The sequence below is a fragment of the Hylobates moloch genome, unplaced genomic scaffold, assembly GCF_009828535.3.
Source record: "Hylobates moloch isolate HMO894 unplaced genomic scaffold, HMol_V3 SCAFFOLD_4, whole genome shotgun sequence".
NCBI classification, from domain to species: Eukaryota; Metazoa; Chordata; class Mammalia; order Primates; family Hylobatidae; genus Hylobates; species Hylobates moloch.
This window is the reverse complement of record NW_026652279.1, coordinates 84,555,777-84,581,922: the sequence shown is the minus strand read 5'-3', so window position 1 is coordinate 84,581,922 and position 26,146 is coordinate 84,555,777. Positions and strand designations below refer to the sequence as shown.

At 42.2% G+C, this 26,146-nt stretch overlaps 2 protein-coding genes across 6 annotated transcripts in view; one reads left to right on the top strand and one right to left on the bottom strand.

Moving 5' to 3' along the window:
• Positions 1–16,774, bottom strand: part of SPART (spartin) — an 87,378-nt gene extending 70,604 nt beyond the window's left edge. Inside the window, exon 1 of the mRNA XM_058437666.1 lies at positions 16,741–16,774. The gene's annotated coding sequence lies outside the window, so the exon portion shown is untranslated. The remainder of the gene's footprint in view (positions 1–16,740) is intronic.
• On the top strand, positions 10,874–22,381 carry CCNA1 (cyclin A1). Of its 5 annotated transcripts, none has more exons than XM_058437669.1 (9): positions 10,874–11,112; positions 12,353–12,538; positions 16,832–17,078; positions 17,269–17,393; positions 18,145–18,368; positions 19,481–19,685; positions 20,619–20,732; positions 21,686–21,819; positions 22,125–22,381. In XM_058437669.1, exons 2-9 carry the CDS (start codon positions 12,374–12,376, stop codon positions 22,174–22,176), a joined length of 1,266 nt encoding a protein of 421 aa, XP_058293652.1. In that variant the 5' UTR covers positions 10,874–11,112; positions 12,353–12,373; the 3' UTR covers positions 22,177–22,381. The 5 variants fall into 5 exon arrangements, with proteins under 5 accessions (XP_058293652.1, XP_058293651.1, XP_058293650.1 ...); XM_058437668.1 differs by lacking the exon at positions 10,874–11,112 and adding an exon at positions 11,143–11,502; XM_058437667.1 differs by lacking the exon at positions 10,874–11,112 and adding an exon at positions 11,143–11,502 and having other exon boundaries at positions 12,350–12,538.
• The last annotated feature ends 3,765 nt before the right edge of the window (positions 22,382–26,146 follow it).

Sequence of the window (26,146 nt, the reverse complement as noted above, 5' to 3'; positions counted from 1 at the left end):
AAGAGAGCAAGGGAAGTCCCTGGGGAGTGGAAAATCAGAGAAAGGAGGTTACCCGGCTAGGTGATGTACCTCAGCCTCACGATGTGGGAGGCTCTGGGTCAGAGTTAGGAAGAACAGCATGGACTTGGGTCTTCTCTAGCCTCAGGGTTTGGTATATCTAAGGCTAACAGATGTCGGTGGAGTTTCTGGGGTAAGCAAAGCAGGCAGGCTCTGAATGACTAAAAAATATGCTTTCTTGGGTCATATTTAAAACAATTGGCTGTACAAGAATTTGAGTTTGCTGCCGGCAGGCTTTTGAGCCAATGGTCTTGGTCAGTAATGAAGAAGTAAGCCACATAAGACCAATATAGAGAGGCCATCTTTTTCTCATTTTTGGAACAAACATAACTTGCATCTTACTGTTCAATAACTTAATCAACAAACATTTATGAAGTGCCTACTATGTCCTGAGCACTATGCCAGGAAAAGAGCTTGCAAAGTTGAGGAAGATGTCATCCATGACGCTAAGGGACTTACGATTTTGGAAGAGGGCCTTTTGAATGGGAGAGTGGGACCCTGAAATGGTAGACAGGAAGCTGTTGCTCTTTCCTTCTTCATGGGTTTTCCTAGAATAGCTGTCTAACTACTAATAATTATTTTACAGTGGGGGTACATTGTATCAAATGTATTACAGTCAATCTACTTTTATCTCCAACTCCATAATCAATCTCTGTTAATAAGGAGAATTCATTATTATCAAAACTCATACATATGTAGGGATGGAAGTGGACGGAAAAGTGGCAGTTCTGGGCAATTATTAGAAAAGACTTTATGATTAAGATGTCTGAAATCAAACTTGCTCTTCACTTTCTTTTTCCTCAGAATTTAGCTAATCTTCTGGCTCCACTATCCTGTCATCAACCTGACCTAGAAATTGCAAATATGTTTGTCTCCATCTTCTCCTTCAAACCCAGCATACAGTCAGTTGCTAAGTCATCTAGATTCTGTGGTCAGAGTGACTTCACTGAGCCTCCTGTTCTTTCTGGGTCCAGGGCATGATCCTGTTCAGGTCGTCATTTCCTCTAGCAAGTGTTTCCTGAAGCATCTCCTACTCCCAAATCCCGGGCTACTCATTGCTCTCAGATGGTTCTTCTATAAACATAGTTCTAACTTCATGATTCCTCTGTTCAAAAGTGCCACAGCCAACTCCTTATTCTAGCATTCAAAAATACTACAGGACACTATCCCAATGTTCCTGATTGTAAAGTGTATCCTTTACTATAATCTCAGGTGTTACAGGACATCAGCATAACCCAAAACATGTTTTATAATCATCTTCTCAGAGTCTTTACTTATGCAGAACTCTTTTCCTAAAATAGGTTCCCCAAACCATGCAGATCAAAACCAGATCCAGATTTCAAGGCTAAACACAAAATCACCATTTTCAAGAAACCTTTCCTCATTTCTGTAATTAACTGAAAACATATGTGGCTTTTAACAAGAACTTTCTCTGGACTTCTTAGAAAATTTTTACTTCACCCTAATTACCTTGTGGCTAATTGTGTATTTGACTAAATAAGACTAAAGTCTTCTAAAAGACTAAACTTTGCATAAGACTCTTTGTTACTCATTTATGCAACTTCTGTGTCTATTATTAGAATAAATTAAAATGTGTTGTGCTTTTCATATACACAGAGAACAGTGTACTTCAGGTGGACTTTTTTTCACTGTTGATTAGGCAACGTGTTCAGTAATGGAAACTGATGGATGAAAAAATATTCTTTGTCAATAAAAACCAAAAATAATAATAAATAATTCTGATATCATGGATAGAGCCACCAAGCTGCCTCATTCAGTCAGAATATATATTAATTGCCAAAAAAGAACACATATTCATGCACACAACTTTATGACTTATCATTATTATTAAAAAGTTATATGTGTTTGTGATTTCTTCTTTCCAAACAGAATTTTCACAACTGAAAACTATACAGATTCTTTAGCCTTTTTGTTTTTTTTTTGAGATAGAGTCTTGCTCCGTCACCTAGGCTGGAGTGCAGTGGTGCGATCTCAGCTCATTGCAACCTTCGCCCGCCAGGTTCAAGCAATTATCCTGCCTCAGCCTTCTGAGTAGCTAGGACTATAGGCATGCCACCACTCCTGGCTGATTTTTTTTTTATTTTTAGTAGAGACAGGGTTTTGCCATGTTGGCCAGGCTGGTCTTGAATTTGTGACCTCAGGTGATCTGCCTGCCTCAGCCTCCCAAAGTGCTGGGATTACAGGTGTGAGCCACTGTGCCTGGCCAGGGGACATAATAATTTTAAATGTATATGCACCCAACACTGGAGAACCCAGATATATAAAACAAATATTATTAGAGAGAAAGAGAGAGATAGTCCCCAGTACAGTAATATCTGGAGACTTCAATAGTCCACTTTCAGTATTGGACAGATCTCCCATACAGACAATCAACAAAGAAACACTGGATTTAATCTGCACTACAGACCAAATGGATTTAATAGATATTTACAGCACATCTGGCTGCAGAATACACATTCTTTTCTTCAGCACATGGATGATTCTCAAGGATAAATCATATGTTAGGCCACAGAACAACTCTTAAAGATTAAAAAAATTCAGATAATATCAAGCATCTTCTCTGACCACAATGGAATAAAACTAGAAATCAATACATGGAAATTAAACAATATGCTCCTGAATGACCAGTGGGTCAATGAAGAAATTAAGAAGGAAATTGAAACATTTCTTGAAAATGTGATAGTGTCGAAACAACATACTAAACAGCAAAAGCAGTACTCAGAGAAGCTGATAGCTCTAAGTGCCTATATCAAAAAAGAAGAACAAATTAGAATAAACAATCTAATGATGCATCTTAAAGAATTAGAAAAGCAAGACCAAACCAAACCCTAAATTAGTACAAGAAAAGAAATAATAAAGATCAGAGCAGAAATAAATGGGACTGAAATGAAGAAAATGCAAAAGATCAATGAAACAAACAGTTGGTTTTTTGAAAAGTTAAACTAAACAAACCTTTAGCCAGAGTAACTAAGAAAAAAAGAGAAAAGATCCAAATAAATAAAATCAGAGATGAAAAAAGGAGACATTACAACTGATAGTGCAGAAATTAAAAGGATCATTAGTGGCTACTTTGAGCAACCATATGCCAATAAATTGGAAAATCTAGGAGAAATGGACAAATTCCTAGACATATACAAACTACCAAGATTGAACCAGAAAAAAAAAAAAAAAACCAAAACCTGAACAGACCAATAACAAGTAACGGGATCAAAGCCATAATAAAAAGTCTCCTAGTAAAAAAGAAGCCTGGTACCCGATGGCTTCAATGCCAAATTCTACCAAACATTGAAAGAACTAATACCAACCCTACTCAAATTATTCTGAAAAATAGAGGAAGGAACACTGCCAAACTCTTTCAATGAGGCCAGTCTTACCCTGATACCCAAACCAGACAAAGACACATCAAAAAAAGAAAACTACAACCAGATCGGGCACGGTGGCTCACATCTGTAATCCTACACTTTTGAAGGCCGAGGCGGGTGGATCACCTGAAGTCAGGAGTTCGAGACCAGCCTGGCCAATATGGGGAAACCCTATCTCTACTAAAAATACAAAAATTAGCCAGCCATGGTGGCAGGCACCTACAATCCCAGCTACTCAGGAGGCTTAGGTAGGAGAATCACTTGTACCTGGGAGGTGGAGGCTGCAGTAAGCTGAGACTGTGCCATTGCACTCCAGCCTGGGCAATAAAAGTGAAACCCCATCTCAAAAAAAAAAAGAGGAAACTATAGGCCAATATCTCTGATGAATATTGATGCAAAATTTTATCCTCAACAAAATACTAGCAAACCTAATTCAACAATATATTAGAAAGATCATTCATCATGACCAAGTGGGATTTGTCTCTGGGATGCGGGGATGGTTCAACATACACAAGTCAACCATTATAATACATCATATCAACAGAATAAAGGATAAAAACCATACAATCGTTTCATACGGTTTTTTATTGATGTTGAAAAAGCATTTGATAAAATTCAACATCCTTCATGATTAAAAACCCTAAAGAAACTGGGGATACAAGGAATATACCGCAACATAATAAAAGCCATATATGACAGACCCACAGCTAGTATCATACTGAATGGGGGAAGAGCTGAAAGCCTTTCCTCTAAGATCTGGAACACCACAAGGATGCCCAATTTCACCACTGTTATTCCACATAGTGTGGGAAGTATGGTTAGAGCAATCAGACAAGGAAAATAAATAAAGGGCATCCAGATTGGAATGGAAGAAGTCAAATTATCCTTGTTTGCAGATGATATGATCTTATATTTGAAAAAAACCTAAAGATTGCACTAAAAAACTATTAGAACTGATAAATTCAGTAAAGTTGCAGGATACAAAATTAACATATAAAAATCAATAGCATTTCTATATGACAACAGTGAACAATCTGAAGAAGCAATAAAAACATAATCTTATTTACAAGAACCACACATAAAATTAAATACCTAGGAATTAACCAAAGATGTGAAAGATATCTATAATCAAAATTAGAAAACACTTATGGAAGAAATGGGAAAATATTCCTTGTTGTTGGATTGGAAGAATCAATATTGTTCAACTGTCCATACTACCCAAAGCAATCTACAGATTCAGTGCAATCCCTTTCAAAATACTAATGACATGCTTCACATAAATAGAAAAAACAATCCCCAAATGTATATGGAACCCCCAAAGACCCACAATAGCCAAAGTTTTCCTAAGCAAAAAGAATAAAACTAGAGGAATCACATTATCTGACTTCAAATTATACTACAGAGCTACAGTAACCAAAACAGCATGGTACTGGCATAAACACAGACACATAGACCAATGTAACAGAATAGAGAACCTGGAAACAGATCCATACACCTACAGTGAACTCATTTTCGACAAGGATGCCAAGAACATATACTAGGGAAAAAACAGTCTCTTCAATAAATGGTACTGGGGAAACTGGATATCCCCATGCAGAAGAATGAAACTAGACCCCTGTCTCTGGCCAGATACAAAAATCAAATAAAAATGAATTAAAGACTTAAATATAAGACTTCTGAAACTATGAAACTACTGCAAGAAAACATTAGGGAAAAATCTCCAGGACATAGGTTGGGGCAAATATTTCTTGAGCAATAAATACCCCACAGGAACAGGCAACCAAAGCAAACATGGACAAATTGCATCACGTCAAGTTTAAAAAGCTCCTGCACATTGCTTCTTGGGCTTTTGGCGAAGATCAAGTGTAAAAAGGCGCCTGCACAGCAAAGGATACAATCAACAAAGTGAAGAGACAACTCACAGAATGGGAGAAAATATTTGCAAACTACTAATCTGACAACAGATTAATAACCAGATATATAAGGAGCTCAAACAACTCTACAGGAAAAAGTTGGATAATCAGATCAAAAAATGGGCAATAGATTTGATTAGGCATTTCTCAAAAGAAGATATACAAATGGCAAACAGGCATATGAAAAGGTGCTCAACCTCATTGATCATCAGAGAAATGCAAATCAAAACTACAATGAAATACCATCTCACCTCAGTTAAAATGGCTTATATCCAAAAGACAGGCAATAACAAATGTTGGGAGGATGTGGTGAAAAGGGAACCCTTGTACACTGTTGGTGGGAATGTAAATTAGTACAAATACTATGAAGAACAGTTTGGAGGTTCCTCAAAAAACTAAAAATTGAGCTACCGCAGGATCCAGCAATCCCACTGCTGGGTATATACCCAAAAGAAAGGAAATCAATATATTGAAGAGCTATCTGCATTCCCATGTTTGTTGCAGCACTGTTCAGGATAGTCAAGATTTGGAAGCAACCTAAGTGTCTATGAACAGGTGAATGGATAAAGAAAATGTGGTACATATACACAATGGAATACTATTCAGCTATAAAAAAGAATGAGATCCTGTCATTTGCAACAGGATGGATGGAACTGGAGATCATTATGGTGAGTGAAATAAACCAGGCAAAGAAAAACAAACGTCTCATGTTCTCACTTATTTGTGGGATCTAATAATCAAAATAATTGAACTCATTGACATACAGAGTAGAAGGATGGTTACCAGAGGCTGAGAAAGATAATTGGGGGCTTGGGGAAGTGGCAATGGGTACAAAAAATAGAAAAGATGACTAATACCCACCGTTTGATAGCACAACATGGAGACTGTAGTCAATAATTTCATTGTACATTTTAAAATCACAAAAAGAGTACAATTGGATTGTTTGTAACACAAAGAATAAATGATTGAGGGAACCCCATTTCCCATGATGTGATTAGTATGCATTGCATGCCTGTATCAAGACATCTCATGTACTCCATAAATATATACACCTATTATGTATCCACAGAAATTAAAGATAACTTTCCCAATTATTTGTAATGGAAAATGGCTGTATTGTCCCACTGAAATTATTTTTTCCTTGGTGCAGAATCTGGGAAAGGCCTCAACTGTGCATCATGGGAAACTGATTTTTAATAATACATCTCTAGTTGTGCACATGATTAGGGACTAACTCATGGTAAGTAAAGTCAGCAGAAACTTCTTCCTCTCACCAAGTTCCTGGGAGGTTGGCTTCTTGATGAGTTAATTGCTCATGGAGTCTGTACCTGAGCCAGTAGAGACAGTCGTGAGGGGTATTTTTGGACATCACAATTTAGAGCTTTCCCTTGGAAGGTGCTGGGTAAACACCGCTGAAAATTCCTGTTCTTTGGGTGCCCCATTTCTAGGATATATGTAGACTATACTTCCTGCCCTGTCTTTTTTTTTTTTTTTTTTTTTGAGACAGTCTCTTCTCTGTCACCCAGGCTGATGTGCGGTGGCACGACCTCGGCTCACTGCAACCTCCACCTCCTGGGTTCAAGCAATTCTCCTGTCTCAGCCTCCCATGTAGCTGGGATTACAGGTGCTCACCACCACGCATGGCTAATTTTTGTATTTTTAGTAGGGATGGGGTTTCACCATGTTGGCCAGGCTGGTCTCGAACTCGTGACCTCAATTGATCTGCCTGCCTCAGCTTCCCAAAGTGTTGGGATTACAGGCGTGAGCCACCGTGCCAGGCCCTTGCCCTGTCTTTAAGACTTTAATCATCTGGATACTGCCTCCAAGTCTTCCCAGCAACATACCTTGTTCCTTTTCTCTTAAGCTCCAACTGCTCCCCCTTTATACATCTGTATTCCTCATGGTAAAATAAACACTAATTATGCTGCACCATGACTATCTGTTATTTTTCCTTGCCTGGAACAACAGCTCCTTGAGGGCAGGGATCATTTTTTATTATCATACTCATACTACCCAGCTACTGCCTGGCATACAATGGATGCTCAAAAAACTTTGCGAAATGAATGAATGAACAGTAGACTTTGTCTAATCTCATGTATGTAATTCATACTATTTTCACTTGGAGAAGGTGACTTCTTACAAGTCTTAATGAAAACTTATTTCACCCATTATGTACTAAGGGATCCACTTTTCACAACCTAATGAAATATGCTTCTTAAGGTGTGTACAGTTTTGGCTGCTTTTCAAGCTGGATTTGCTCAATCCTTTAGTCATCTTCCCTGGAGCTAAGTGCTAAAATGTCACAAATTGCAGCTGGTTCCTTGTTTCTTTCCAACATCTATCTCTCATCTTACTGTTCAAACTGTGTTCTTAGTTAAATGTATACCTCAGAATGACAGAGGCATGTTATGAAGAGGCAAAATATGTCCCTAAATGGACCTCTGTCCTTAAATAAACTTGGCAGTTTTTTTTTTAATCTTTCCTTCAGCCTCATCCTGAAAAACCACCTGATTTCATACCAATTAATAAAAACTGAAATGTTTCAACAGGAGGTTTATTACTAGCTAGGATGAACAAATGCAATAGAGTAACTGCCTCTGAAATACCGGGTCATTGCTGACAAACTGAAAGGACTGTCTGAATTGTAATTTGGAGAAGGGAATTGATTTTAATAGGAGTTTTGGGTTTTAAAAATTCCTAGTAAAGGGCCGGGCACGGTGGCTCACGCCTGTAATCCCAGCACTTTGAGAGGCCGAGGCGGGCAGATCATGAAGTCAGGAGATCGAGACCATCCTGTCTAACACGGTGAAACCCTGTTTCTACTAAAAAATACCAAAAAAAATTAGTCGGGCCTGGTGGCGGACGCCCGTAGTCCCAGCTACTTGGGAGGCTGAGGCAGGAGAATGGAGTGAACCGGGAAGACCCGGAGCTTGCAGTGAGCCGAGAGCTTGCAGTGAACCCGGAGCTTGCAGTGAGCCAAGATCGCACCACTGCACTCCAGCCTGGGTGAGAGCGAGACTCCGTCTCAACAACAACAACAACAAAATTCTTAGTAAAGAATTCAGCTGTCATCCTTATTTTGAAAATTAATCCTAGAGTTAAAGCTAGTTGAGCATTCACTGCCAGGTTGGAAGTGCCGACCAACGAACTTTTTAAGTTAAAAAAAAAAAAAGGGGGTTATATTAGTATTTAAGTTATGCCAAATATTTTAGATATTAAAGAAAGTTGTATTTACAATTATATTGTTTAATTCTCAATATATTACCAAATATATAGTTTATTTAAAGATGGGGAAAATTAAAATCTACTTATGTTTGAGTTCTAATCCTATTTTGCTATGCAAATCTAATCCTGATTTGCATAGCAAAATTAAGATTAGATTATAATGTTGCTAAATGCAACATTATAATTATGCATTCCACTAAAACTGTGTAATTTGTGAGAAAGTCCTTTCTACTCCCTCTGCTCCTTTTGTTCTTAATTCTAAGGCCAAGCTTTTAGTTTAGATTTTTAAAGTAAAAATCGAACACCTATTCAGTTAAATTTATTTTTATGTCATAAATCATTACTCGTTGGAACACAATATTCAGTGAAGACTTTTTTTTTTTTTTTTTGATAAGGAGTCTCGCTCTGTCACCAGGCTGGTGTGCAGTGGAATGATCTGGGCTCACTGCAACCTCCATCTCCCAGGTTCTAAGCGATTCTCCTGCCTCAGCCTCCTGAGTAGCTGGAACTACAGGCGCCTGCCACCATGCCCAGCTACTTTTTGTATTTTTAGTAGAGACAGGGTTTCACCATGTTGGCCAGGATGGTCTCGATCTCTTGACCTCGTGATTCGCCTGCTTCGGACTCCCAAAGTGCTGGGATTACAGGCGTGAGCCACCGTGCCCGGCCTCAGTGTAGATATTTTTTAAAGCCAAGAAAGCCATAAGTATTGCACAAGTTATACACGTATCTGAATTTACATGCACACATAGATAACAGTTCATCGGACTCGCTCTCCTGTTTAAGATATGACCAGAGGCTTGTAACGACAATGCAGAATTCTAAGACAGCACAATAAAACAATCATAAACTAACCATTTCCCTTTGCCAAGTTTAGCAAAGTGGATAGAACAGGAAAAAAGATGTTCATGATAATCCTATTTCATATAGATAAGGCTAGATTAAGGTGCAGCCATTCAGATAAGGGAAGGGGTATTAAATTATCCGAAGGTATCATTTGGTTACTATGATTTCTTAAGGCTTTTTTAAGGCTAAAGACGGCTGAAAGTCACTGGACACCTTTGTAGCCTTGTTATCTGTTCCTGGCCAGATCTTAGTTGGGAAAAAACAGCCTCAGATCCGCCTCTGCAGGAGTCGGGGGCTCCCCACTCCCTGCACTCCCCGACTCCCACCCTGGCTTCAGCTTCAATCCCAGAAAAGAGGATCAAAACGACAGATTCCACGAACAAACACTGCGCCAGCGCCTCTGTTTTGGAGAAAAGGAAAAGGGCGTGAGGTTTCGGTCATTTTTGTCCGAGCAAATCAGATGAAAAGGGGTGTACAAAGGACCAGGTCTCCTGAGCGCAGCCAATCTTGTCCGCTCCCAAGCGACTCAGGCTCTTGGCAGGACTTGCTGTAGAGTCCCAGACGGAGTTAGCCACTGAGTCCTTCAGCGTCCCGGGAAATAACAACACTGTTGGCAGGTGGGGGAGGGCTCCCGGGAAGACATCCAATAGTGGCGCCAGGCAAGAGGACAGAAATGCTCCTTTCATTCACCTTGCGAAGCAGAGCATTTGGTCCCCGTTGGCCTCTGACTCTCTGTTGCGGCAATCTAGATGTTACCAGAGTTCCCGTGTTTCCTTCATGTTCAAAGGCACAGGAAATCTGGGGTGCAAGCGGACTGCTGTCTCTCAAGGAATAGAAGTCTGTGACAAACGTATAGAAATGAGTTTCATGTTGAACAAGATCCGTTTCTGCGTTCCTCCCTCATCCAGCCTTGACTCTCCAGATGCTTACCAACTCTTAATATTTGACTCAACTGCACGGCTTTCAACCCGCGCTTTTGTTAGAATACTACTATTTTCCCATTAAAGCAACGCCCACACTCAGTTTGCTTGGTGAAAATGTTAATAACGCACACTTAGAAAAACGCTGATAACTGTTGCTTGCATAAAGTGGCCATTTGAATAGACTTTGGGTCTGATTTAGAGATTTAGGGATGGATGTTTTAAAAAAAGCAGAAGTAGTAACAGACTATAGCATTGGTAATGTGTGTGTGCATATATACATATTATTTTTTAAAAAATAAAGTTCGATTATTTCACCTGGCTTGTCAGTCACCTATGCAGGCGTCTGAGCCCCCGAGTTTCCAGGAGCCCCCGTAGAAGGACCCCAGGGACTCCTCTCCCCTCGCGGCCGGGCCGCCCGCCCAGCCCCCAGCCCGGAGCGCTGCCACCGACCCCCTCAACGTCCCAAGCCCCAGCTCTATCGCCCGCGTTCCTTCCTCTTCCTGGGCCACAATCTTGGCTTTCCCGGGCCGGTTTCACGCAGTTGCGCAGGAGCCCGCGGGGGAAGACCTCTCGTGGGGACCTCGAGCACCACATGCGACCCTAAATTCCCACATCTCCTCTGCCGCCTCGCAGGCCACATGCACCGGGAGCCGGGCGGGGCAGGCGCGGCCCGCAAGGACCCCCAGCGATGGAGACGCAACACTGCCGCGACTGCACTTGGGGCAGCCCCGCCGCGTCCCAGCCGCCTCCCGGCAGGAAGCGCAGGTGTGTGAGCCGAGCCGGAGCGAGCCGCGCCCTCGGGCCAGCGTGGGCAGGACGCCGCAGCCTGCGCTGCCCCGAGGACCCCGCGTCGCTCTCCCGAGCCAGGGTTCTCAGGAGCGGGCCGCGCAGGAGACGTTAGAGCGGGTTGTTAGCGGCTGTTGGGAGAACGGGTCACGGAAACAGTCCCTTCCAAAGCCGGGGCCATCGTGGGGTGGGCGAGGCCGCCCTCCCAGGCCGGGGGCGCGGACCAGAGGGGACGTGTGCAGACAGCCGCGGCCAGCCCCACCTCGCCCGGGCGGAGACGCACAGCTGGAGATGGAGGGCCGTCGCCCGTTGGTCCCGCAGGGGCCTGAACGCCCAGGGGTCGCGGCGCGTCCACCCGGAGCGAGTCAGGTGAGCAGGTCGCCATGGCGATGCGGCCCCGGAGAGCGCAAGCCCGTCGCGGTCGGCATGGAAACGCTCCAGCTAGGTCCGGGAGCGCCGCTGATTGGCCGATTCAACAGACGCGGGTGGGCAGCTCCGCCGCAGCGCTGAGCCCGGCCGCCTCCCAGGCTGGAATCCCTCGACATTTGGTCCTTCCCTCCCCGCCCTGCCCTGCCCCGCCCTGCCCCGCCCTGCCCCGCCCTGCCCGGCCCGGCCCTGCCCAACCCTGCCCCGCCCAGCCGGCCAACCTCTTAACCCCGATCCTCCAGTGCACTTGCCAGTTGTTCCGGACACATAGGAAGATAACGCCTGGAATAGCGGGGCCGGCTTTGGGGTCCAGTCAGGTTTTGGGGCCTCCTGTCTGGTGGGAGGAGGCCGCAGCGCAGCACCCTGCTTGTCACTTGGGATGGAGATCGGCTTTCCCGCAGTCATGTACCCTGGATCTTTTATTGGGGGCTGGGGAGAAGAGTATCTCATCTGGGGAAGACGAGCGCTCCCAGATTTCAACTTTCAGGTAACGTGGGTTTAGTATCACGACTTGGAGGCTTGTCAGAATGTTTCTCTCCTTCCGGCCCAACACGAGGTCTTGGGATAAAAAGCCTTCCTCAGGGATTCAAATGACTGTTTTGGTTCAGAGCAACTTTGATCGCCTGTGCGGTCGCACCTGCCCTTTCAGCCCTAATAATTTCTGGGAAGATAAGCAATTGGTGTTAGTCCCATTGCTTGCTGCTCTCCCTCCTAGAGGTTCGCTCTGTCCTTGGAGCCCCGGGTGGACAGGGTTGACTAACCAGCTTGTCTGTTTCTCTTTCCCTGGTAGCAGCAGCCCGTGGAGTCTGAGGCAATGCACTGCAGCAACCCCAAGAGTGGAGTTGTGCTGGCTACAGTGGCCCGAGGTCCTGATGCTTGTCAGATACTCACCAGAGCCCCGCTGGGCCGGGATCCCCCGCAGAGGACAGTGCTAGGGCTGCTAACTGAAAATGGGCAGTACAGGAGGACCTGCGGCCAGGTAATGACTCAGACGCACTGGGAATGATGCTTGTGGAGAATGGCTCTCCTGCTTTGGTGCCAGGTGCTTCTCTCTTGCCCTGGTACCTACAGCTCCCCCTGAGTATTACAACCCTGGAATCTGGACTACAGGGAAGTTGATTTCTTTTCTTTTCTTTTCTTTTCTTTTCTTTTCTTTTCTTTTCTTTTCTTTCTTTTCTTTTCTTTTCTTTCTCTCTCTTTCTTTCTTTCTTTTTCTTTCTTTCTCTTCCTTCCCCCTCTCCTCTCCTCTCCTTTCCTTCTTTTTTTTTTTTTTTGAGACGGAGTTTCGCTCTTGCCGCCAGGCTGGAGTGCAGTGACGCGATCTCGGCTCACTGGCAACCACCACCTCCCGGGTTCCAGCGATTCTCCTGCCTCAGCCTCCTGAGTAGCTGGGATTTCAGGCACCCACCACCACGCCTGGCTAATTTTTGTATTTAGTAGAGATGGGATTTCACCATGTTGGCCAGGCTGGTCACCAACTCCTGACCTCAGGTGACCCGCCCACCTCGGCCTCCCAGAGTGTTGGGATTACAGGCGTAAGCCACGGTGGCAGGCCAGTTGATTTCTTAAGATCACCTTGAGGGGTTCGGTTTTCAGCTAGAAATAGTGATTAGTTTTCTTTGTTATTTTTTCCACTATCAAGGAAATAGGTCTAGGAACTGTTTGGGTTATGTATATTAAAGTAATTTAAGGGCTGGGCTAAAAGGAAATGTGAATGCTTCCAAATAAACTGGGGTTCCTCCAGGTTAGAGCAGTGTTCACATTGATGCAGGCTGTGCCTAAAGCAAACCTGGATAATCTTGGCCGTGTTCATTGGGGATAGTGTTAAAATCAGGATTAGATCAGGCTAGACTAGATTACTCCAAAATGGGTGTTTTGAAGGCAGACATCTTCCCAGTACTGACTAAGCAGCTATGCTAACAGGTAATGGCCCCTCAGATATTAGTTGTGTGAACTTAACTGATCATAGATACCTTAACAGACTGAAAACCATACCTTTCCTATTTCATAGGTGAGAAAATCTGAAAAGTTTAAGCCTCTGCCAAAAGAAAGCTATGGTAGAAACTAGATTAGAAGCCCCCCATCTACTGATCTGTTCAAAGCTTTGGAGAAAGTTGAGTGGAAGTGGTTTTAACAAATTTTAATTTGCTTAGCAACGTTTGCTTTTTAAAACTTAAAGCCTGAGACTTGCTTCTTATGAATTGTCAGTTGTGCCTGTGTTGAATGGTCGCATTTTAAATTCCCAGTTGCTAACCTCTTACGTGACATGGTGCCACTTCTGCATTCGCCATACCTATCCTCTGCAACCTGCTTAGAAATCTATTTTGTACCTTCCCTTCTCTGTTTAATCCTCAGTAACCTCCTCCTTCATGCCCACTCTCAGCTGATCACTTTGTATCCTATTTTCCTAAAAATATAGAAGCAAGCAGAAGAGAATCTCCACGTGTCCCCGTGTGCCATATAATCTGCCATCTACATCCTGTTATGTGACTGCTATGTCCCTGCTCTCATGCGAGGTGGCCCCCCTGCCATGCGTACAATATACTCATGTCTTCTTGCTTCTTCAAGGATGTCGCTATAGCCACTTTTCTTTCAGTCATTAGTTTTTTCTTTTCTACTGGGCCAAACCTTTAAGCATACAAAAACATTGCCATTTTTCCATCTTAAAAACCTTTCAACTAAACGCTCCCTCTGAAGTATTACAACCCTGGAATCTGGACCACAGGGAAGAAGTTGATTTTGTAAAATCACCTTGACCGGTCCCTTTTTCAGCTAGAAATGGCAATGAATTTTCTTTGTTAGTTTTCCATATCAAGGAAATAGGTCTAGGAACTATTTGCATTATGTCGATTAAAGTAATTGAAGTGCTTAAAGAAATTTAAGTAATGGGACAGAAGCTATCCCATTTAAAGCCACATATCTTGAGAGTTTGTCGTATCTTGACATATATAATGTTGCCTTTCCCACTAACATGTAAGCTCCATCCAGGTGTTGATTTAGGTTGTCATGTTCACTGTTGTGTGTCCATTACTTTGAACAGTGCCTGGGCCTGGCCAGGACGGCACACATTGTTTGTTGGATGAATGCTCTGTCTCTAGTTCTTTTCCTGCTCTATTTTGACTCAATTCATAGTCTTTTCCTTCCTCGACTGATCAGCATTATTTCATATGGTTGATCATTCTTTTTCCCTTGAAATAATTTCTTCTCATTCAGCTTGTAGAACACCACTCTCTCCAAGTTTTCTACCTAGCTCATTGGCCACTGTTTGATATTCTAATTGTTACTTATATATATATATATAGTCTCTACAAGTTAGAGTGCCCTAGGGCCTAGTCTTTGATCTAAATCTTGCACTCACTCCCTTAGTAGCCTCTTAGTCTCCTAGCATTAAACACTCTCTATTTGGTGATGACTGATATTTCTATCTCTGGCCTGGGCCTCTGAGCTTTATTGCAGGCTCATATATTCAGGAGCCTACTTGGCATCTCCACTTAGGTCATATAATAAGCAATGTGTAAAACGAAACATCCATCCTTTTCCCTACTCCCAGACTGCTCTTCCCAAGTCTTCCTTATCTCAGTAAATGGAGTATCCATCCTTCCTGTTATTTAGCCTCCAAACCTTTGTCTTCCTTGATTCTTATTTTTCTCTCACCCCACATCTAACCTAATGAGAAAATATTATTAGCTCTACTTTTCAAATGTCTAGAACCATTTTGCTCTTCACGGTTTACAATTACTTCCCTGGTTCAAATCCCTATTTAGAATTTTCAAGTTTTGTAATTGATTGGCTTACTTACTCTCCACCTATGCACAGCCAGAATAATCCTTTTAAGAAATAAAAAGATTATGCCACTCCTTTGCCCAAAATTCCAGTGGCTCCTGTCTCTGAATAAAAGCCACTTCTTAGATCAGCCTTGGCAAGTGAACAAAAACAAAATAATAGTAATGAAAACTAATCCTTAATTGGCCTGTGGTAAGTCCTTCATTATTGGCCTCTCTTTTCTTTCTGTCCTCATGCCCTATATGACTGTCTCACTCTGCTCTGTTTGCTCCTACTGTGTCTTTTCTAGTTTGTTTCCTTCCTCTCCCACAGACTAGAATATAAACTCCATCAGGGTAGTTCTTTTTAAACATTTCGTTCACTACTAAATTCTGGGCATGAGAAAAGCTTCCAGCACATAGTAGATACTCAGTAAATATTTGTTGATTAAATATATGTCCCAGCCTATGGACACAGTATCTATGTAGCAAGAGTCAAACCTGGCAGTAACTTGGTTATCTGGTTACAGTAACTTCTGATTATGACTCTTTGTTGTCTTTGTGATTTCCCCCCAATTACTACCATAAGTGTTCATTTTCTTACTAGACATAGATCATCTATTTAACTTGATACATAGAAGGGAAAGTTATGGAACCACCTACTAACTTAGAAGTAGCCTTCAACAGTATACACCAAGATACATTATAAACAAGAGGTTAATGTGATAGACAGAGCTGGCATTTGCATAAATATAGCTCAGGTTCATAGAGCTTGCCCACCTGCCCTGATTCAGCTGACATTCATGCCATCTGGCATGGCTCACCTTAACATGCAACAGTGTTTGATGCATTATGCTTGTTCACTGTGGTGGCACCACAGTTGTTCCCATTGTTCATGTTATAAGAATAGAGAAAAAGGAGAAATGATTAAGAAATTTCCCCAAGAGTAAATGCATTATGTCATATGTAAAGGTTCTGTGGCTTGTAAGAGAATTTAGCAGCATCAGTTTCCAAAATCGTGTTTCTTAATAAGTGGATATAAAATGGAAATATTATAGGGGCCTTCCGGCTAAAAAGTTATTTATTTAAGGAGGGGAATTGTAGGAACTCAGTCACTGCATCAAGAGTTATGCTACTTATAAAATCTCGTGATGCTATAAATATAAAAGCCAATTTACAGTTTTCCCTTTATATGTGGTACCCATTTCATTTTGGAAGAGAGCTATACGTTTTCTTTTTTCTACAATCTTGAATTTCTTTTGATACATATGTGAGGCAGATTAAAATTTTATGTAGCTCTTTCTCCAAATATCAAATGTAGACAAAGATAAGGGGGGGGAAATTACACTTTTGAAGATTTTTTTTTTTTTTTTGGAATTAAATTTATGACATAGATTTTTCCCTTTAGAGTTTATCTTACCTTCCCGGGCTGTTGGTTTGAGTCACGCAGGTTCACATTGCCTCTGTGGTCTTTGACGTGGCCTCTAACAAAAGATTTAAATGTTTTTTAGGGGATCACACGAATCAGGTGTTATTCTGGATCAGAAAATGCCTTCCCTCCAGCTGGAAAGAAAGCGCTCCCTGACTGTGAGGTCCAAGAGCCCCCCAAGCAAGGGTTTGACATCTACATGGATGAACTAGAGCAGGGGGACGAAGACAGCTGCTCAGTTAGAGAGAGGATGGCGTCTGAGGATGTGTATGAAGTAGACACCAGCACGCTCAAGTCAGACCTGCACTTCCTGCTGGATTTCAACACAGGTAACTGACTTGCCTATGGTTGATGGCTGATGGTACCTTGTATTTATAACTGCCTGCGGCATTCAATACTAGTAACTAGCAAGAGAAAAACAGCAAGTAATAACTGTATTCACAACTGCCTGTGGAGGGTTAGTGGATTGAACAAATGTTTAAATTAAATGAGTTATCTGACAATGTTGAACTCTTGCAGTTTCCCCTATGCTGGTAGATTCATCTCTCCTCTCCCAGTCTGAAGACGTATCCAATCTTGGCACAGATGTGACAAATGTGACTGAATATGCTGAAGAAATTTATCAGTACCTTAGGGAAGCTGAAGTAAGTTTTCCTGCCTTCTACTTCAATCTTCAGGACCCAAGCTCTTATTACTAAGATAAATTATAAACTCTTGGTCCATAACCACTAGTGAATGGCACTCTTATGCCAGCTAAACATAAGAATATCGGCCAGGCGCGGTGGCTCACGCTTGTAATCCCAGCACTTTGGGAGGCCGAGGCGGGCGGATCACGAGGTCAGGAGATCGAGACCACGGTGAAACCCTGTCTCTACTAAAAATACAAAAAATTAGCCGGGCGTGGTGGCGGGCACCTGTAGTCCCAGCTACTCGGAGAGGCTGAGGCAGGAGAATGGCGTGAACCCGGGAGGCGGAGCTTGCAGTGAGCCGAGATCGCGCCACTGCACTCCAGCCTGGGCGACAGAGCGAGACTCCGTCTCAAAAAAAAAAAAAAAAAAAAGAATATCTATGAAAAATAATAGTTGTGATGGCAAGTTGCAATTGCTTGGACTATTTCTACATGATTCAAAGGGTTTATATGTTAAATATTTCACTCTTAGGAATAATTCACATTGCCATTTTCCCCTGCCCCCCCCAACCCCAGGTTAATTTGCTAACCAATTATTTTACAGAACCAGAAATTTACACTTTTCTTCCTTGTTACGATAAAGATTTATTTGGCTCTGATCAGGATCTTTCCAACCTTTGCTTGTGAGATTTTTAAATAGCAACTGTATTATGGAATGATCTTTCTGAAATTGCAACTACTAAATATCAAAACCTTTTCCCAATCAGATAAGGCACAGACCCAAAGCACACTACATGAAGAAGCAGCCAGACATCACGGAAGGCATGCGCACGATTCTGGTGGACTGGCTGGTGGAGGTTGGGGAAGAATATAAACTTCGAGCAGAGACCCTGTATCTGGCTGTCAACTTCCTGGACAGGTTCCTTTCACGTATGTCTGTTCTGAGAGGGAAACTGCAGCTCGTAGGAACAGCAGCTATTCTTTTGGCTTCGTAAGTGTTCTTTCAGCTTGCATAATATGAAACTATCACTTGTCAAAACACTGAATTTTTGTCCTCCATTTCTTATTGAAGAAATGCAATGCTTGATAATTGAAACTAGTCAGGTGTCCTTTGATAAAAGATCATCTTCTTCACAGGATTGACTGAGAAACTGAATCTTACCACATGTTTACTCTTCAATCACCTGGTTATAATTTATAGCAACAAGTTCAATGTTATGACTAAGGCAGCCGTCAGCTCAAATTCAGGATCTAATTTAACTATTTTGCAGTGTAGCCTTTTGGCTATTTCCTGGCTATTAAGTCCTATTTGAAGACAGTGTGGTTACAAAAAGCTATCTTCATGATCTGGCAAATGACCCATAATAACAGGTTTATTTGGTTACAGTGAATAAACTACTTCAACTGGTTCCTGTTACTATCAGTCATTCATAACACAGTACCTAATTTTGTGGGAAAAGAGAGCTGGGTCGTGGCTGAGCTACCTTTAAGTGACCTGTCACTAAGTGATAGTTTCTTTTCTGTTCTTCTGGTCTCAAACATTCTATTGTTAATGCATAAAAACTTGCCAAAATTCCCCTAAGAAAGTAGAAACAAAGGCAGAAGGAAAGAATTGATCATAGTGAAATTATATTGTTATATCTCTTGGCTATAAGCATCATTTGCTAATTCAGTGGAGAAAGTTGAACAGCATCTTTTTAAAAACTAGAGGCCTGTGGAGTTTGTTTCTATCATTGTGTTGATCATAACGCTTTTTTCTATGAAGTGATTTGAGGCCTGTAGAATGTGTAGGAATTTACCTGTAGTGTCTGTCATTCAGAATCTTTCAGTGTATCACAGGCCCAAACCTAAAATTCTCAGTTGGAAATTGTTTCTGTTACTACTCCTAGCAGTAAATATAGCATATCCTTGTAATAATCATGTTCTTGGTCCAGAAACAAGCTCGTAATATTTTCATAGCCTTAAGTCATTCAGTGGTATTTAAGTGGTTATGTGTCTGCAAAGTAAGTCTGCAAGGGCCATGCGGAGAGGTGTGGCTTATGGTAGCACAGGAGCAGAGCCATAGGTTCCAAGTTTTACTTCTAAAAACTCTTCCTTTTCCAGGAAATATGAAGAGATATATCCTCCTGAAGTAGACGAGTTTGTCTATATCACTGATGATACATACACCAAACGACAACTGTTAAAAATGGAACACTTGCTTCTGAAAGTTCTAGCTTTTGATCTGACAGTACCAACCACCAACCAGTTTCTCCTTCAGTACTTGAGGCGACAAGGAGTGTGTGACAGGACTGAGAACCTGGCTAAGGTGTGTATGCTGCGTGATTTCCAGGAACTTCCAGTGCCAAGGAGCATAAAAATCAACCTTTCCCAATCATCTTTCAGTTCTTTCCTTTTCAGTTTTCTTCCCACGGGCCCAGAAAAACTGTCCCAGTGCTGAAAGAGAGCTAATTTTAAGAACCAAGCTTTTGGTTATAAGGCATTACTATTGACTATGGCAGGCACGGGTTGTCTAATCACCCAACTATTTAAAAATTTAAGCTTGGAAACTGTTCCCTTATTGGATACAGAACGCATACAAGCAAAACCTCCTAGGTTATAGATTGGGAACAAAGGAAATCTAGTTTAATATGGTTCTAGTCACATCCTAGTATATTAAGTAATGAGCATTCTTTGGTTGTTTGGAGTTACAGAACTTTAGTTGAAGGCATTGAAGTATTGGTTTGGTCAACTGGGTTTCCAGCGACCATAATCTAGGATATCTGGTATTTATGTGCTGTGCAAAGAGTAATAAGGATGTCCACATGTTTTACTAGGTTTCTTCTAATATGAGATGTTCCCACTGGTGCTGTCCTAGTCGCTGAACTGCATGCATTTGCCTGATAGATTAATAGCTTTAATATTTTTGTCTTTTGGCTAAAATCTCTGTTCCAATTCCAGCTGCCAGAGCAGTGCCACTTTATCTCAGCATAAACCTAAACTATTAGCATAAGAAAGGTAACCTATCACCTATACTTTGAGTAGGCCAAATACTTTTGTATTGACATTTTACCAAAACATAAATGTTACTGTTATAGACAGGCATACCAATTACTAACCCAGCAAATAATTTTGAGCATCTATTTCTGTAGATGCCGACTGAACAAAGATAAGATACCGTTTATTTCCTTGCCATTTCCAGGCTTACTTATGACCTTAGTCACATTTCTAATTCCAATGTGTTTTCTTCTCTTGTGCTTAGTATGTAGCAGAGCTGAGTCTACTTGAAGCAGACCCATTCTTGAAATATCTTCCTTCATTGATAGCTGCAGCAGCTTTTTGCCTGGCAAACTATACTGTGAACAAGCACTTTTGGGTAAGATTCTAACCTCTTTCTAGATGAAATTCAAGGTCTATCTAGAATGGGCTTGCCTCTTATGAGGGCAAGTTAGTTTAATAAGGATCTGGTCATCTTGACAGCAGACCACAACATGCCTCTGAGTCTTCCAGGTCAGTCTTCATGGCTTTGACTCAATGGCTTCACTCTATGAGGAGTGAGACTGCAATAAGTCAAGGAGATAGCATCACATGCTCCTTAAACAGAAGCAGGCCTGGAAACCTCAGTGCCCACTGTTATTCAGGGAGGGCCCTTGAAGTACAATCATTGACCACTTCAAGCAAAAGCTGTTGACTTTTATCCTCTATATTAAAAACAAAAACAAAAACAAAAAAAAACCTGGGTCCAATTAGGATGGCCAGAATATTGCACCTCAGGCTTTCAAGACAACAGGGCAGTAAAGTGTTGCCTCTTGCCCAAGAAGGTGGCAACATCAGAAATGGACCCCTAGGTTTGGTTCTGAAGGCTCACTGTTGTACTAAAAGAAGTGGGGTGTCTACCTTTATTTTCATGGATGCTTATGTTTTTTTCTGCTGCATTTTCTTTTTTTTAAATTTTTCTTTTACTTTTTTTAAGCAATTCTTATTCCAGCACTGCAGTGTCTTGACTAAAAATTTTTCATGTTGTGTACAAATAGAATGATCAGGCAAGCAGGGCTCTATAAGGGACCAGTAAAAATTTCACTCATGAGGGAACAAGGAAAGTGATCCAGCCCCAAGTTGAGCATTATAAATTTATAATATGAGGAAATTTAGAGCCCTAGCTGTTCTTTCTGGTATTTTACATCTAAAGTCTCTGAAGGGGGTTCTGGTTTCTTTCAAGATGAATGTGAATATTTACTAAGGGATTAATTCCCTTTATTTCAAATTGGTTATCTTCAGATCTCTAATATAAAGTTATGTGAAGCAATTGTTTTTCTTTTGTCTCGTTAGCCAGAAACCCTGGCTGCATTTACAGGGTATTCATTAAGTGAAATTGTGCCTTGCCTGAGTGAGCTTCATAAAACATACCTTGATATACCCCATCGACCTCAGCAAGCAATTAGGGAGAAGTACAAGGCTTCGAAGTAAGTCACTGACATTTTCATATCTTAGCTCTCTATTTAAAGCTTAATGGGTTATAGTAATGGTTACTAGATTAAAAATAGATTAAATTGTATATCTGGTGCCAGGTTGGAAAAGTAAGGTTACATGTACAAATTTATGAATAAATTTGAAGAGACCTAGATTTATAATTTGTCAGCTTTTAATACTTGTAGTCAGCCAGCTTCCTTCAATTCTGTTAAAACTACTGGAAAGTTTTCTGTGGCCTGAGATTTTATGAAACCAAAGTCCTTGGCTTGTGCTGACCTTGCTTTGGGTCTTGTTTCAGGTACCTGCGTGTGTCCCTCATGGAGCCACCTGCGGTTCTTCTTCTACACTAAGTTTCTGAACGGAAGCACTTCCAGAACTTCACCGCCACATCAGAAGTGCCATTAATTGTCATAGACTTCTGCAGTTTGGATCAACTAATGTTGTTTACAATATAGATGACATTTTAAAAATGTAAATGAATTTAGGTTCCCTTAGACTTTAGTAGCTTGTAATATAGTCCAACATTTTTTAAACAATAAACTGCTTGTCTTATGACCGTGTGTGAGACTTATTTACTAATTATCATGGCTGACATATTCATCTGGAATGTTTGTTGAGAGTATTAAAAGTGTTACGTCTATTTCAAGTATTCTTCAAAACTGGTTTTGTAAACGTGGCATGCTATTAGGATTAAGGATTCCAAGGCATCCAGGGATATTCATGTTTGGTAAATGGCTGCTCTGAGGCTTTTTTCCTTCCTGTCTCTTTATTCCCCAGGTAGCTCTCCATAGATTAGTAAAGGAAGGAAGGGACAGCCTAGACAGATGGGTGAAGGGATTTGAATAAGCACTGCCTGCTCTAGCTTCACTCCACCATCCTAGTCAGTAAGACAGGGGTTGAGGCCCAAATGTAGTCACATACCTCTTAGAGGTCACTGACATTTAATTCTAATCCAAGGATAGCTGCTCATTTGTACAGGGCTGCTATTATGTCTATGATCAGGTTTGATTTAGGCACCCATTAAGCATATATTTCTGTCTTAGAAGATGCTTTGGGAGGTAGAAAAAGCAAATTTCACCTTCAGAAGGAACATCAGAATAATGAACCCAACCCACCAACTGTGTCTCTTGGGAGACCTCTACCCTAAGCTTTGGTATGGCTTGAATTATTCATGATCTTTCATGATCTACAGTTCACTTCACTAATCTATATATGGTTTCTCTTCTCTCCTCTCCTCTCCTCTTTTCTGATGAAGTTTCAGTCTTGTCACCCTGGCTGGAGTGCAGTGGCACAATATTGGCTCCCTGCAACCTCTGCCTCCCGGGTTCAAGCGATTCTCCTGCCTCAGCTTCCCAAGTAGCTGAGATTACAGGTGTCCACCACCACACTCAGCTATTTTTTTGTATTTTTAGTAGAGACAGTTTCGCCATGTTGTTCAGGCTGGTCTTGAACTCCTGACCTCAACTGTTCCACCTGCCCCAGCCTCCCAAAGTGCTGGGATTACAAGCGTGAGCTACCACGCCTGGCACACCTGGCTAATTTTTTGTATTTTTTTTTTGTAGAGGTGGGTTTTTTTTGCCATATGGTCCAGGCAGGTCTTGAACTCCTGGGCTTGAACCCTTGGGCTCAAGTGATCCACCCACCCATCTTGACCTCTCAAAGTGCTGGAATTACAGGCGTGAGCCAATGTGTCCGCCCAGCACTTATGTAGGCTACAAGATGGGTAAAATGGAAAACAAAACAATTGTTTAGAATTTCTTTTAAAGATTAGAAGGAAAAATGAGTGGATTTGGCCTTGAGGGTGGGTGGTGCTTTTTGGGGATTAAATGTGAATTTTGCACTGTGCTCTTGTTATCACCAAAATTAGTAGCCCTGGACCAGTAGTTCTTGAGCTCTCTGGGCTATGTGTGCCTCTGCAGAGGGGCCTCTGGAGAGGGGACTCCATGGGGCGATCCCAAAGACATGATTTGCTTTTTCTACCTCCAAAACCTCTCAAGAAATCCATGTCTTCTAGATTCCTTTACATAGAAGAAATTACACTCAGGCAGGTTTTGGTGAAATGGGTATAGATGAAATTCACTGCAGATTTTGTTTCTTTCAAGCTCTAATGAAATTATAAACATAAAAATACAGCCACATTTTATGAAGTCTTTTAAAAATTTTAAAGTACCCACAGGTTCTTAAAGTACCCACAAGTTCTTAAAAGATTTTAGCATTCCCTCCACCCTGCTTTTTTTTTCCCAGCAGATAAACATTCTCAAGGTGTCTCCATTTCTGGGTCCAGTGAAGAAATTATTTCCCTAAATGTTTTGACATTTATTGCACACAGTTCACAAAGGGGATACAGGACCTGTATTAATACTGAATTCTGTTTTTATGTTATATGATTAATAACTTGTTATTTCATATTATAATATATGACTATGTATGTTTCCATTCACTGCATGAACAAGCTGAACTTTCCAACTACCCTTTTGTACTTCAAAAGGATGACAGACAAATTGCTTCCTCCCAAGTGGGAAGTGGGAGAGGGCAGTTCTGTTTTTTTTTGTTGTTGTTTGTTTATTGTTTTGTTTCTGAGGTGGAGTCTCCCTCTGTTGCTCAGGCTGGAGTGCAGTGGGACAATCATGGCTCACTACAGTCTCGACCATCCAGGCTCAAGTGATTCTCCCACCTCAGCCTCCCAAGTAGCTGGGACTAAGGTGTGTGCCACCCATGTCCAGCTTGAGGGCAATTCTGGTTAAGGTTTTGGTGGTAGAAGTGCTGTGTTTGTCCCTTTCAAGCCTTAAGGCTTTGGACTTGGCTAGAGAAGCTTCCTCTCATCCTTTACCCACTTGTGTTGGCTGATCACTTTCCTGTGATATGTGTGTTTGTTTTGAAATGGACCCAGACACAATAACGTTTTCTTTCACTAGTAATATTCTTACTTTACAATGTTTTGTGTCAGCTAGAGGGGACCTTGTAGAAATACGTTCTCCACTGTGAATTATTTTACAAAGAAGCTTTTGTTTCTAAAACCAAATGCAAAATTTAGACTCTCAATTACAAAAACATATTATAGGACAGAACACGTAACTTTTATGTTCTTTGCTGATAGCGGTTTGCCCAAACCCCATTCCACCCCACAACACATACACCCACTGATTACAAAGGCCTGACCCTTATCTTAGACTTCCCTTTCTGAGTGCTTTTTTATGTCTCTGAAATACTTTTATCTAAAAATAGAAATATAACCATCACCTGTGTATCTCCTGCCCAGTTTCAGAGGGAACAGCAGCCTGTGTGTGCCTTTTCATTCTTTTTCTTCCCTGAATTTGGTGTTGATCAAATCCATGCATCATTTTTATACAATCTTGTGCCATATAATGATGTTTTGGTCAACAATGATTTGCGTATATGATGGTAGTCCCATAAGATTATAATACTGTGTATTTTCACTATACCTTACCTATATTTAGATATATTTAGATACATGAATACTTGCCATTGTGTTAGAGCTGCCTGCTGTATTCAGTACAGTAACATGCTGTAGAGGTGTGTAGCCTGGGAGCAAGAGGCCATACCATACAGCCTAGGTGTGGAGCAGGCTATCCCACCGAGGTTTGTGTGAGTACACTCTATGATGTTCACACAGTGATGAAATTGCCTAACAATGCATTTCTCAGAACATATCCCCATTGTGAAGCAATGCATGACTATACATCATAATGAGAGGTGACAGCCTGCTGGCAGTCCTCACAGCCCTCGCTTGCTCTCGGTGTCTCCTCTGCCTGGGCTCCCACTTTGGCGGCACTTGAGGAGCCCTTCAGCCACCGCTGCACTGTGGGAGCCCTTTTCTGGGCTGGCCAAGGCCAGAGCCCACTCCCTCAGCTTGCAGGGAGGTGTGGAGGGAGAGGTGCAAGCGGGAACCGGGGCTGCGTGCTGCGCTTGCGGCCCGGCTGGAGTTCCGGCTGGAGTTCCCGGTGGGCGTGGGCTTGGCGGCCCACCCCACCCTCAGAGCAGCCGGCCGGCCCTGCCGGCCCCGGGCAATGAGGGACTTAGCACCCGGGCCAGTGGCTGCGGAGGGTGTACTGGGTCCCCCAGCAGTGCCAGCCCACCGGCGCTGCGCTCGATTTCTCACCCGGCCTTAGCTGCCTTCCCGCGGGGCAGGGCCCGGGACCTGCAGCCCGCCATGCCTGAGCCTTCCACCCCCTCCATGGGCTCCTGTGCGGCCCGAGCCTCCCCGACGAGCGCCACCCCCTGCTCCACAGCGCCCAGTCCCATCGACCACCCAAGGGCTGAGGAGTGTGAGCGCGCGGCGCGGGACTGGGAGGCAGCTCC

Coding starts and splice junctions, on each gene's coding strand:
- CCNA1 (XM_032150465.2), top strand. CDS start 11,939: ATGGAGATCGGCTTTCCCGCAGTCATGTACCCTGGATCTTTTATTGGG. Junction 12,539..16,831: donor ACAGGAGGACCTGCGGCCAG/GTAATGACTCAG, acceptor AATGTTTTTTAG/GGGATCACACGAATCAGGTG. Junction 17,079..17,268: donor CCTGCTGGATTTCAACACAG/GTAACTGACTTG, acceptor GAACTCTTGCAG/TTTCCCCTATGCTGGTAGAT.